At 52.5% G+C, this 12,545-nt stretch overlaps 1 protein-coding gene across 1 annotated transcript in view; it reads left to right on the top strand.

The window, feature by feature from the left end:
- The window catches only part of ccser2b (coiled-coil serine-rich protein 2b), a 37,837-nt gene that overhangs the window by 23,426 nt on the left and 1,866 nt on the right, over positions 1 to 12,545 (top strand). The window contains exons 9-14 of the mRNA XM_067244110.1: positions 1,211 to 1,384; positions 4,091 to 4,187; positions 5,123 to 5,162; positions 6,914 to 6,935; positions 8,878 to 9,061; positions 9,187 to 9,720. Of these exons, the coding sequence (XP_067100211.1) occupies positions 1,211 to 1,384; positions 4,091 to 4,187; positions 5,123 to 5,162; positions 6,914 to 6,935; positions 8,878 to 9,061; positions 9,187 to 9,720 (1,051 nt within the window). The remainder of the gene's footprint in view (positions 1 to 1,210; positions 1,385 to 4,090; positions 4,188 to 5,122; positions 5,163 to 6,913; positions 6,936 to 8,877; positions 9,062 to 9,186; positions 9,721 to 12,545) is intronic.

The following is a 12,545-nucleotide window of genomic DNA, read 5'->3' as shown; positions in this document are numbered from 1 at the left end:
GGGCCTGGTTACCATGGATGGCTCAACCTCTACTCAAGTGTGTTTGTGTGTGTGTGTGTGCCCGTTTGTGTGTCTGTGTGTGTCTTTGCTGTTTTAGTTTGTTACTTCACAGGAAAGTCCAGCTTAGTTTTCCTCTCCTCCTTTCTTCGTCCTCCTCTCACCTCTCCTCCTCACCTCACCTCCTCCTCACCTCCTCCTCACCTCCTCACCTTTCCTCCTCCTCTACTCTCCTTCTCTCCTCCTTCTGCCCTCTCCTCCTTCTAAAGTAGTGCAATGTGGGATGGAGTGCTTTTTTCCTCTGTGTTTTTCTCCGGGAAATAAACACCCGGTGTTCGGGCTGACTGACTGAATCGGGGCTGGAGGCCATTACAGAGGCTTTTCACGCAGTCTGTCATCTCGCCCGGCCCACACAGAAATATACACAGCTAGCGAACACCGCTAGTTCTCAGCTTGGTTGTAGGCCACAGTAGAATGTATCTGTGCAGCATGGGTTGAGAGTAAGCTGGCCGGCAGTTTCTATTGTAATGTGTTAAGCTATAAAGGGTGTTTATGCTAGTTGGAAGCTAGGACATGTCTGCTGTGGGCTGTCTTTCTCTCTCTTTCTTCTCTTTCTCTCTTTCTCTCTTTCTCTCTTTCTCTCTTTCTCTCTTTCTCTCTCTCTCTCTCTCTCTCTCTCTCTCTCTCTCTCTCTCTCTCTCTCTCTCTCTCTCTCTCTCTCTCTCTCTCTCGCTCTCGCTCGCTCTTTTTTCCTTTCTCCTTTGTTTACTCTCCAACTGTTGGGCAGATTTTCTGTGTACTTGAAGCTTGAGTCTCTGTGAGGTCAAAAGGTCAGGCAGCGAGGCCCCTCGCTGAGCAGAATATAGACACGGCCCAGACACTCAGGAGACAACGACCAGAACATGTACGAATAGGGACTTACATACGAGTAACAGCTTCACCTGTTGTACGTTCTAATGTATCAGTGCACTGACCACTAAGACCCTTTAAGGAAACGATTCTGTACATTCTATGTCTGAACCTGTCCAACTACTGTATTTAAGCACTCTTGTGAGAGAGAGTCTTCACTCATGCTAGCCACTCTGTTGTGGATTGGTGTCATGATCCGACATCGAGCTAATAAAACCAAGTCAACACTTTTATATTGTTGTGCATCCTTGGAGATCTCTGGAGACTCATACTTTCTGTTTCTCGGCATCCCTGCTGTGCCCAGGCTGTTCCTGTGGTGCCCACCTGGTGCCAGTGCCAGCTGGGCCCAGCTGAGCGCGGGGCAGAGCCGGCCGGAGAGACCGCTCACCAGGAGAGGCTGAGCCTGGACGCTGAGCCGGACTCGGAGAGGGCGACCCGTCTAGACAAGACCACACAGACGCCCTGGAGACCACACGGAGTGAGTGCTGCTTCCCCGCTCTTCTGCTCCTGCTCTGGAATCAAACACGCTCTCATTCACACGCAGTGGTCACGGTCATGTGATCAGTGTCCATCCGTCTGTCCTTTTATCAGTGTCCATCCGACTGTCCTGTGATCAGTGTCCATCAAACAGTCGTTCGATCAGTGTTCATTGCCATCATGTGAGCAATGTCCAATCGCCCGTTCCAACTGGCTCAGTGAATGTGGTGATTTCCTCTGGCTTCTGGTCAGTGGAGGGAGCTGACTAGTATTGTGTGTGTGTGTGTGTGTGGGGGGGGGGGGGTTCCGGTGGATACTGGATACCCAATCTACCCCCCACCCTCCCTTTCTTCTCTGTGACAGGCTGCTCTTGGTGGCATGGCTTCCCAGCTTTATGGCAGCCTGTCCCCAACTGGGGTGCTCAGTACTCTCTCTCACACGCACACACCCTCAGGCAGTGACTTCAATGACAACCAGCTCTCCATCTAAGAAAGCGAGACAGGAGCCCATTGTTTAACTGGCCCAGATAATACAGAGCAGCACCCAAAACACACCACCCTCAATAACATGAAAATTGCATTGGCAGTAGGACAGTCACACAAACACACACACACACACACACCTTACCCCAATATGATGGACAGTGTGTTCCCTGGGAGGCAAGTGAAAAACTTGATTAGGTTTGAAAAAGAGGTGCCCTGTTTGAAATATGTCCTGCAATAAGGCAGTCAGGTTCTCCTTGTACACCGGCTCTATGGAGCCCAGCCACCAGAAGGCACCTGCGGGGGTTAGTGCCTTACTGACTGGGTGTGGAGGTGTGATGTGACTGTGCGCTGGCAGAGAGCATAACCGCTCCACTCAATTAGAACCGCAAGTGCACTTTTGGACACTTTTGTGTCCCGTCGTGATTGGATTTCTTCGCCCCCCCCCCATGACGCGGATCAGAGGGACGGAGGGATGATAACGAGGGGAAGAGGAGAAGGGACTGGGGCAGAAGAGGGATGGGGGGGGGGCGGGGAGAGGTGGAGGGGGGGTGGGAGGTGGGAGGTGGAGGGGAAAGAGAAATTGCTTCCTCTCTGATTTACTGCTGGGTTCCCATCTCACCTGTAGAACACTGTAATGGAGGTTGTTTCACAGCAGGTGTGTGTGTGTGTGTGTGTGTGTGTGGCAACCCACACCCCACACCGCAGCCCCCTAATTGAATTCTCCTTCATTCAGACGCACAAGTGCCCAGGAGCCGCCTAAAGATAAGTCAGGTGTGCAGGGGTGTCAGCCATCTTTGTGTTTTCACACCTCCCTCCGTGTCTCTCCTCCGCTCTGCAGCAGCCCGGTTTGAAGGCAAACGTAGCATGTGATAGCTCTGACATTTCCATTTTGTCGCCTCTTTGAAAGGTTAGAAAGGAAGCTCAGACAGCACTGTTTCTTTATCTCTCTCTCTCTCTCTCTCTTCTCTCTCTCTCTCTCTCTCTCTCTCTCTCTCTCTCTCTCTCTCTCTCTCTCTCTCTGTCTCTCTCTCTCTGTCTCTCTCTCTGTCTCTCTCTCTCTCTCTGTCTCTCTCTGCTCTCTCTCTCTCTGTCTCTCTCTCTCTGTCTCTCTCTCTCTCCCCTCCATTAACTAGTTCTCTTCTTTCTGCAGATAAGAGAAGAAAGAGTACACAAACACAAAATAGAGAGAGGTAGTGGGAGAGCGAGTTAGCAAGAGCAGATGACAAACAAGGCAGGGTGACAATAGCACTGGAGGGGACTGGCTCAAAGGCTGCTCGGAACACAAACACACACAGAGAGACACACGCGCAGACACACACACACAGAGAGACACACGCGCGCAGACACACACACACACAGAGAGACACGCGCGCAGACACACACACACACAGAGAGACACACGCGCAGACACACACACACACACAGAGAGACACGCGCGCAGACACACACACACACAGAGAGACACACGCACGCAGACACACACACACACACAGAGACACACACGCGCAGACACACACACAGACACACACACAGAGAGACACACAGCGCAGACACACTCACATACTCTTTCATGCTGCGGCGGGGCTGAGTTCCACACTTCCTGGTGTCATTGTGCGTGTGTGAAGCCGTCTTCCTGCGTCAGGTCTGAGACGGCTTGAAATGAAGGCTTCCGGAAGGAGACTTTAATCTGTGTGATGTCTCGCCCTCCACACGCCTCTCTCCACCTCGGTTTATAGGCCTACAACACACACACACACACACATACTGGATAGAGGCAATAGACTGTGATGTCTCTGCATCACTTCCTTTTATCTCCACTACTTATTTGTATTCATGTTGATTTGTGTGTGTGTTATGAAGTCGACCAAAGCCATGAGAGGCTCAAGGGGAACAGAAGCAAATCTTGTTTACCATGGTCAAGGGAGCGAAAAGAAAAATGGTGCCTTGTTTTTGTCTCTTTCCTTAGCCTAGCATAAACCAGCTCGATGAGTCAGCCTACACTGGTCAATACCAGCTGTAATTAGAACAAGCTACGGAGAGGGAAGGGAGTGTGTGTGCGTGTGTGCGTTGTCCACTGGAAAAAAACAGACATCACTACCTAATACTAGGAGCCCTGTTATGGTGTTTATCTCTGTCTTCCCCTCTCTGTCTCTCTGGTCGTCCTCCCTCCTCTCTGGTGTGTCAGCTCCTGTATCAGGTGTGTTTCTCTCCTCTGTGTTCAGGCCGCCCTTCCTGCCCCCTCTCTCTGCCCTCCCTGGCTGCGCCGGCGCCCGCACCAGGGACGCCTGCGGGCACGCGCGCCCCACCACGCCAGACAGAGTGAGTCTGAGCCCCTGACTGGAGTCGTACCCTCCCACCCCACCCTCCCACCGCCATCCCCATGCTGTCCCAGCACCCCCCTGCTTCACGCCCATAGGCTCTTAGAAACATCCTGCTATGCCCGCCGCCATCACCCTCACGGCCCCCGGCCCTCTCTCGGCTAAACCCCTGAGAGCGCTGAGAGCTCAGACATCGGGGGGAGGGAAGGGAGAGAGAGAGAGAGGGAGGAATACAAAAATAAAAAAAATACGTTGCTGGAGGAAGAAAAATTCAGCGGAAGGGAGTGACAGAGAGGGGGGGGAAAAAGGAGCGAAACAGACAGAGAGAGGAAGAAAGATGAAGGTAGAAAGAGACAGAAAACGAGAGGAGATTGTGCGTGTCTCTCCTAACTCGCCCAGTCCAACAGGGAGCTAGAAAGAGAGCGATGGAGAAAGGGTGTCAGCTCGTCTTCCTCCTCGTGTGCCCTCTGATCTCTCCAGCTGTAGCAGCAACCCTCAACCTCCGTTTGCCTTTCCTGCTCTCTCCCTCCATCCCTCCATCCCTACGCTCGCTCAGCACTTTATTCTGGCCTTGGATCCGCCTGCTCCGACCGACTGAATCTGTGCTGCTCATTTCCGCTGCAACCTGAACATCCTGCCATCTCAGTTGTTCACTGTACTGTTCTGCCATTGGTCTGATGTTAGGAATGTCTATTAGGCTCCTGTCAGTATTTTCTGTTGTGCATAATGCGTATCTACTTTAAGGCTGATGTTAGAGCAAATGTATTGTGTTGCAGGTTGTCTGCCTTTGTGTTGTATAAGGATCTGTCATGTTCCAGGTTGGACTTGGATATCTCTTTATTATTATTTCATCCCGCCTCCTCTTCCTCAGTGACCGTCTCTCTCTCTCTCCTCTCCTTTCTCTCCCTCTGCCTCTCCTGTACTGCCCCTGGCAAGGAGTGGAGCAGCTAGTGCACTACTTCACTGATAAAGCGTGGTACGGTACCTTTAACATTCCTCTCTCTCCCTGCCCTCTCTCCCTCCCTCCCTCCCTCCATCACTTGACCTCCTGCATGGTCCAGACAGAGTGATGGAAACACTGTCCAGTGTCTGTGCGCGCCGTCCTGGACCTCTCCCTCATGCTCCTTGGCAGGGGGTGTGTCCTGTTGCCCCCCCCCCCCCCTCCCATCACCCCATGTCTGTAAGCTCCGCCCACCCTGCATGTCTGCCCTCCAACCCTGCCCCCTCGTTTGTCTGCCCCCTCCCTCCCTCCCATCACCCCTTCTTGCATCTGTCTCCGTCGCCCTATGCAAGTAAAGTTTCAAGTTCAGATTCTGGTCCTGCTCCTGATTCTGGTCCACACCCCCCGCCCCATAATCTCTGCTTACGGTTGAATGAGTCCCCCGAACCCTTTGTTATTACTCAAACTTTAATTAGCAGCAGAGTGCTACCGTACGTGCCACCGGATAAAAGTGCTTGTTGTGGAGTATCTATTGTGGCTATTCTAATGAGTGCGGAGTCAATGGGGAGCTGAGTGGCTCACAATGACATTAGAGGGAGGGAGAGGAAGAGGAAGGCGTTGTGGAACGTCAGCACTTTGGAAGCTGAGGTGCAGACAAGACACACATAGGGAAGCTCAAGGTCACACTGCTGGAGGTGGACCTGAGGGGGGGGGGGGGGGGGGGGGGGGGAGGGGGGGGGGGCTTTGACCACTATACAGGGTTCAACTCATTGAACTTTTCCATAACATAACTTGAGTGATGTCCACTTAAGGACCTATGTTTGTGCATTTGAAGAGCACCTCCATCACTGTTTTGGCATTGGAGCTGTAAGCTGTGGGGAACAGGAACGTCCCAGGACTTGGCAGAGGAGTGGTCCCCCCTCTCCCAATCCCTCCCTCCTTCTCTCCCTCACACATGGCCCTCCTCCTGCTGTCTGGAGAGAGTGGGATGGAGGGATGGAGAAAACAAGGTGAATCCCTCCTTGAAACACCTGCAGCGGGTTTACAAGGATCCTCTCTCCCCTCTCTCTCTCCTTTCTCTCTCTCTCTCTCTTTTACTCGATCTCTCTCACTGTCTTGCTCTCTCTTTCTTGCTGTCTCAGTCCCTTCTGTTCTCTCACCCTCTTCCCTCCCTCCCTCCCTCCCTCCCTCCCTCCCTCCCTCCCTCCCTCCCTCCCTCCCTCCCTCCCTCCCTCCCTCCCTCCCTCCCTCCCTCCCTCCCTCCCTCCCTCCCTCCCTCCCTCCCTCCCTCCCTCCCTCCCTCAGTACGGCGTGGCTCCAGCAAGTCGTGTCACCTTTTGTTAGCCGCCGCTCACTAATCCCCCGTCGCCTGTCATCCATTATTTATGGAATCTCTTCCCTGGGCCGGCGCCCCATCCTCGGGCGCGTACACACAACCGCCCACACACACCACAAACCCACGCCGCACACACAGTCCCCCTTCACAACCCCCAGACTTTGAAAAGTTCCATGAAGGAGTTCCAGTCTGCAGAGTAGAGGACTGACTAGCTACTCAGGAAGGGCTACAACAGCCTCCCCTCCGCCTCCGTGACCCCCCCCCTCTTCTGTCTGACCCCAGCCTCTGTGTTTCAGAAATAAAGAGGAGAGAGAGACGAGGACAAGGAGAGATCCAGGCTCCACAGGCAGTGTGAAGATGCTGCTTAGTGCCTGGGGCTGGAGGGGAGGAGCTGGGGGTCCATGGTGACCAGTAGGGGGCGGTGTGCACCAGTGAAATCTGTTCTGTGTAGGGGACTGAGAAACGTTATCAGGGTAAACTAATTGGGCTTTGTCTTTGACTGTTAAAAGGCATCTACTTGAGAGGGGTGGAGGGGAGAGGAGATTAGGTGAGGGGAGAGGAGGAGAGGAGATGAGGGGAGAAGAGGAGAGGAGGAGAGGAGGAGAGGAGGAGATGAGGGGAGAGGAGAAGGGGAGGAAGGGGCAGGGAGGGAGGGGAGAGGAGGGAGGGAGTGAGTGGAGGGAGGGGCGGGGAGGGAACTCTACATTTGACTATAAAGATTCAGCCCCTGGGGAAGCTTTGAGGTTTGTGATGTGCAGAGAGAGATGGCATGGCTCAGGTTTGTACACACACACACACCTTTGCAACACAGATCAAAGGGGATAACGAGCCACTGCAGCTGTGTGATGCAGCTTGTGTAGAAGTGTATACTGAGCTGAAAAAGGCATACAATACCGCAGGTTGACTGCTGCTTGTGAGTCTGATATCTTATCATGAATCTGAAACTGCTTGAGAAGATGGTGAGCAGTCCTGACCTAACCTGGAGGTGAATTGAATGGGTGTGCAACTTGGACACACTCACACACACTCCTTCACACACGCATACACATCAAAGATAGACTTCACGATAGCTGAGCTTCCTGCTCCTGGTCTGCCAGGCTCCTTCTACAGACCAATCATCTGACAGAATTATTCTCTTTGAGAGCCTGGTTTGTCTTACCTGCTGTGTCTCTCGCTCTCTCGCTCTCTCTCTCTCTCTCTCTCTCTCTCTCTCTCTCTCTCTCTCTCTCTCTCTCTCTCTCTCTCTCTCTCTCTCTCTCTCTCTCTCTCTCTCTCTCCTCTTAGCTCTCTCTCTCTCCCCTCTCCCCTCTCTCTCTCAATCATATTTGAGTTGCTTACGACAGAACACTTCTTTTCATGCTCAAAGGGTATTTTTGTACCTGAAGTATTATATTTGGGCACAGAAACATGAAGCACCAATGTTTTTCCACTCTGTCTCTCTCTCTCTCCCTCATTGACTGACTGACCACTCTCTTATGTGGAAGCAGCCATGTTTTCTACCTTAACAAGCAGCCGAAATGTTAATGAGGGACGATAGACAGGTCTAGACCAACCACGCACACGCGCGCTTGACACACACACGCCCGCGCACACACACTAACCTTTCCCTAATTGATGAAGGGGTTATGGCGGACTCCTTGTTATGACGGCTCCTGGCAGAGACAGGTGCTCCCTCGGAGGACCCTGTCGTGGAACACACACACATACACACTCACACACACACATACACACTCACACACACGCATACACACTCACACACACAGCACTGTTGCTCCATGCTGGCGATACCATGAGGTGGGGGAGTGAAGAGGCAAGACAAGGTGAAGGGCGGGGTGTGGAAGGGGGGGAAGGGGGGGGGTATGTAGGGTTTGACGACTGGTAAAAAAGTAGAGATGGAGACAGACACACACACATATACACGTACTGTGACCACCCACACACTCCACTAGAAGTCCTCAGAATGAAAGCTCGTCTCCAGCAGAGTTTTTTGTTCAGCTTGGTGTGTTGCCTTTATGTTCTAGAGTCTAAACGAAGCAAAGAGACGGAACACTGTTCACCGGGGGAACGTTCTAGGCACTTTGTGTAAATGTATACCGTGCCAAGGCTGCAGAGATGTGAGAGACTGCATTTGATCTTCTCTTGTTTAGCCTCCAGAGAGTTAGGGGCCCTGTGATAATTTTTTGTTACAATGGACTTTTTGTTGAGTTAGAAAATGCAGGCCCATGCGACGTGATTCATGCACATTTTTGAAGGATTTTGAAGAGTGAAATGAGTGTCTTTCAGAGATGTATTTCATGTTCTGTGAATGATGTGAGGTGGATACAGTTGTTGTTAATGAAGAAACAGGCCTACCGTTAATCTGTACAGTAGCAGCTGTCTAATATGTTTACATCTCTCTGCTCCCCCCCCTTCCAGCCTCAGATACTGCTGCCCCCCCAGCCCAGCTTCAGAGAGCTGCTGCCCCAGGGAAGACTAGCCCAGCCATCCTGCTCCTCCGAAGGCCCCGCTGAGTCCTGCAGAGACCCTGGTGGGGGCCACAGGCCTCAGGAGAGAACCCCACCCTGCACTGAGGGGGTCCACACCAACCCCCACGCTTCTAGTGACCAGGTTTCATCCAGACCCCGGCACTCTGCTGACCACGTCCAGACCAGCCTCCTGCCCTCTGCTGTCTCACAACCTGCTCTCTCCCTGACTCAGCCTCAGACACTGCTATCTCTGCTTTAGATCCAGCCCCAGCCTCAGCCCCAGCCTCTTCTCCAGCCTCCATGGTCACTGATGCGGACAAGCTTAGTCTCCTCCTCACCACTCAGCTCGTAATTAGCGACCTAGAAGATTCCACAATCCAGAGCAATCTCCGCCCCCCTGGACCCCACCCCAGAGCTGATCACACCCACAGCAGCCCTGCCCAATCGGAGAGCCCCGCCCCTCATCAGCCCCAGTCCCCCGGCTCCCTGAAGATGAACTCCCTGCTGAGGAAGCCACAGGAAGCCTCCTCCTCCCCCCCAGAAAGGGGCGGCCTGGCCAGGGCTGGTTCCAGCCTGGGGCCCCCGGTCCTCCCAGCCCTCCAGCTCTTGAGGCTCAGACCGCTCCCCTCTCCCTTCAGAAGTCTGCCCTGCCCCAGCTCCAACACCCAGACCCCTGCACCCCTCTCACTGAGTCCCCCCAGCATGTCAACCGCCCTCCTCCTCCCCTCCTCCTTCCCTCCACAGACCAGGGGTCTTAGACCACCACTCCGACCCAGGGACACTGAGGGCAGTGGTGGGGGGAGACCCCGAGTTCTGGTCCCTCACAGCCTATCACGCCTCCCCAAGCCAAAAAGCAACTGACTGACTTTGCGGATGACATTCGCCTAACTGACCAATCAGCTGACTGACAAAATCACTGGATATGTTGTTGACTGACAGGCTAGCTGGTTTATTGTTGCTCCAAGACCCAGACACGTACAAACCACTACCCTGACTTGCACAGGCACCTCTGGCGTCTCTAGTAGCAAGGTCATCCTGTCTGTCTGTCTGTCCCATTTCACACGTACCGAAAACACAGAAGAAAGAGAGACAGAAAGAATACAAGAGAGAGAAGATGAAGACTGGCTAGCTGTTGATTATTTATGGACCACATGACCCAGCAGAGCATTCTATCCACCTCTCTCACCTCTCACATAACCCTCGGAAAAGGTTGAACAATAAACAATTCATCTGTCAGTGTTTATGTCGGGATTTTAATCAGTCCTTCTCCCCTCATCCTGTCTCGCTGCTGACCAGGTCAGGTCAGATGTATTCGACGTGGGGCGTTTGTGGGTCTGAGACTCGTTCGGTGTTCTCCCTGGGACTGTGCACTGCCACGGGCCGCTGCTGTGCTGTGCTGTGCCTGGGACTGTGCACTGCCACGGGCCGCTGCTGTGCTGTGCCGTCCCCTGCGCTCTCTCGATATGCAGCTTCAGTCTTTGTAACTCTGCCTCTCTTCCCGGGGGCCACTGGCTTCGGACGCCCCGCATCCTCACTTTTGTAAGTCCCACGTGTGGAAGTGAACCCCCTCTCCCCCAGGACGCATCCCAGCAGCTGCTGCTGATCCTGAAGCCTGTGATTCCGCTCCGCTCGGCTGTCTGTCTCGTCTGACTGTCTTTGTCTTCCTGCCTGTCTTGTCGTGGCGGCTGTGTGTTTGTCTGTACAGTGTGGCTCTGTCGTTGAATAGGGGGCAGCCTGACAAAGGGAAATGAGAGCAAGCCAGCTCGCAGGATTGGTCCTTTTTTCGAAAAAGAAAGGGATGTCTTTGTTCTCCCCTCCTCTCTCCTGCCATCAAACCCACTCTGGGAGAGATGGCTGCTACATAGTCGCCTAGTAAACCTGTAATACACACCACACACACACACACATAACCATCTCACCCCTGCGGTCGTCGGAGATGTTGGTTCTATTTGGCACCATGATTGTGGTTGGCATGGTGATGACTGCTGAGTGGGGAAGTGGGGCATGTCAAGAGGCTGATGCACATGCTCAGTGTCTCCCACGCGCTTTTTGCACTTCCTGGAAGTGGCTTAGTCTATATCACGCCCGAGCCTACCCTCTAACACACACTCCCACTCAAACCCAATCACACAGACCATTAGTATTTTTCTCTGTCCCTCTTAAGGAGAATAAAGGGTTTCCTCCTGCGTCATACGACAGATCAAGAGGGACAGTGTGGGTGGATGAGAACCGTGTGAGGGGACTGATTTGAAGAAGCCCCACGCCGTCGAGTCTTGCGCTCAGAGAATCTTCCCATCTTTGGAGTCGGTGTGCTGTTCTCTCTCTATATCAAAACTGACCTCTAACTTATTCCCTATTGGTCAAAATTGCTGCATGCCCTTTGAACCATTTCATACCTGCTTTACGTTTTTTTTTTTTTTTTTTTTTTTCTGTACCTTCCAGACATTGCCACCTACCTTAACAGTATTCTATGTGGTTAGCATGGTGATTATGACCATTAGAACTGTTGTCTCACCTGAAAGATACCTCAACGTGCGCTCGTGTCCCTTCCGGCTTCTGTGGTGGCGTAAAGCTAACTCACGCTGAAGTAGCTCTCAGATCAGAAGCAGAGTTTGAGGAGTATTGAGATGTACTCAGAGCTGCTTCTTAAACTCCTGGAGGTCGCCCCTCATCCAGGGCCCTAAGATCTCTACACACTTTGCTATTTGTATAGAAAATTTACCTGAAGTGCACTCAGACCCCACTCTAGTTAGCATGCGTAGCAGATCGGTGTCCCATGCAAAGTGAAACAGTATTTAAATTACTCGAGGTGTGTTTGATTTAATCTCTGGGCTCGGCCTAAATCAACTGTATGTTTCTGAATGCCAGTGTGCCCTTCCTAGCAGATAAGAGCAAAAGCTTCACCAGTAATCTCTGTTATGATGAACAAACAAACACTATTTGAGGTTCCTATGGGAAGGAGTAAGGGGAATTGAATCTAGCCTGTTGGACAGAGAAAATGAATGAGAGAGAGAGTGAGGGGGAGTCCTTGACTTAAAGGATTTAAAGAGTCAGCCCCTGCATATTTTCAGATTAATAAGATCTTAACTGAAGATCAACTTAGTTGTTTGGAAGGAAGTCTTCCCTTGGAACAGAAGTTTTTTGACAAAGTTTCGAAGGAAAGGTTTCCTTTGTTGTTTCTCACTGGCTGGCATCTTCTTGAGTGCCCCTCCCCCCCCCCCCCCCCCCCCCACACACACACATGTGCAAACACACTTCATCTCTTCTCCTTCACAGATGCATCCTTCTGTCTACGGAGCTACTTTGATTCGATACGTTTTACATTTCAGCTGTTTAATTGCCTCACTGCCCGGCTGCTCTCTCACACACAAGCCCCTGAGGACTGTAGAGGGGATAAACAGGCCTGACTAACTCTGAGATTCCCCTCAGTTCCAGTCACATCTAACAGACTTCTTTAGGTGTGTTTACGTGTGTTGAGCTGGGAGGACTGAGGGCGGGCTGAATGATGAACTGATGAGGTGTCAGACTGAGTTGTTCTGCACCAGAGGGGTGGTACAGAACACTCCTCTGCATCTTCATCTTCACCAGGACATGTAGGGTGAGACCCCTCCCGCCTCC

The sequence above is a fragment of the Osmerus mordax genome, chromosome 10, assembly GCF_038355195.1.
Source record: "Osmerus mordax isolate fOsmMor3 chromosome 10, fOsmMor3.pri, whole genome shotgun sequence".
Classification (NCBI taxonomy): domain Eukaryota; kingdom Metazoa; phylum Chordata; class Actinopteri; order Osmeriformes; family Osmeridae; genus Osmerus; species Osmerus mordax.
Note: the sequence above shows the minus strand (reverse complement) of the source record. Positions and strands in the feature narration are given on the sequence as shown.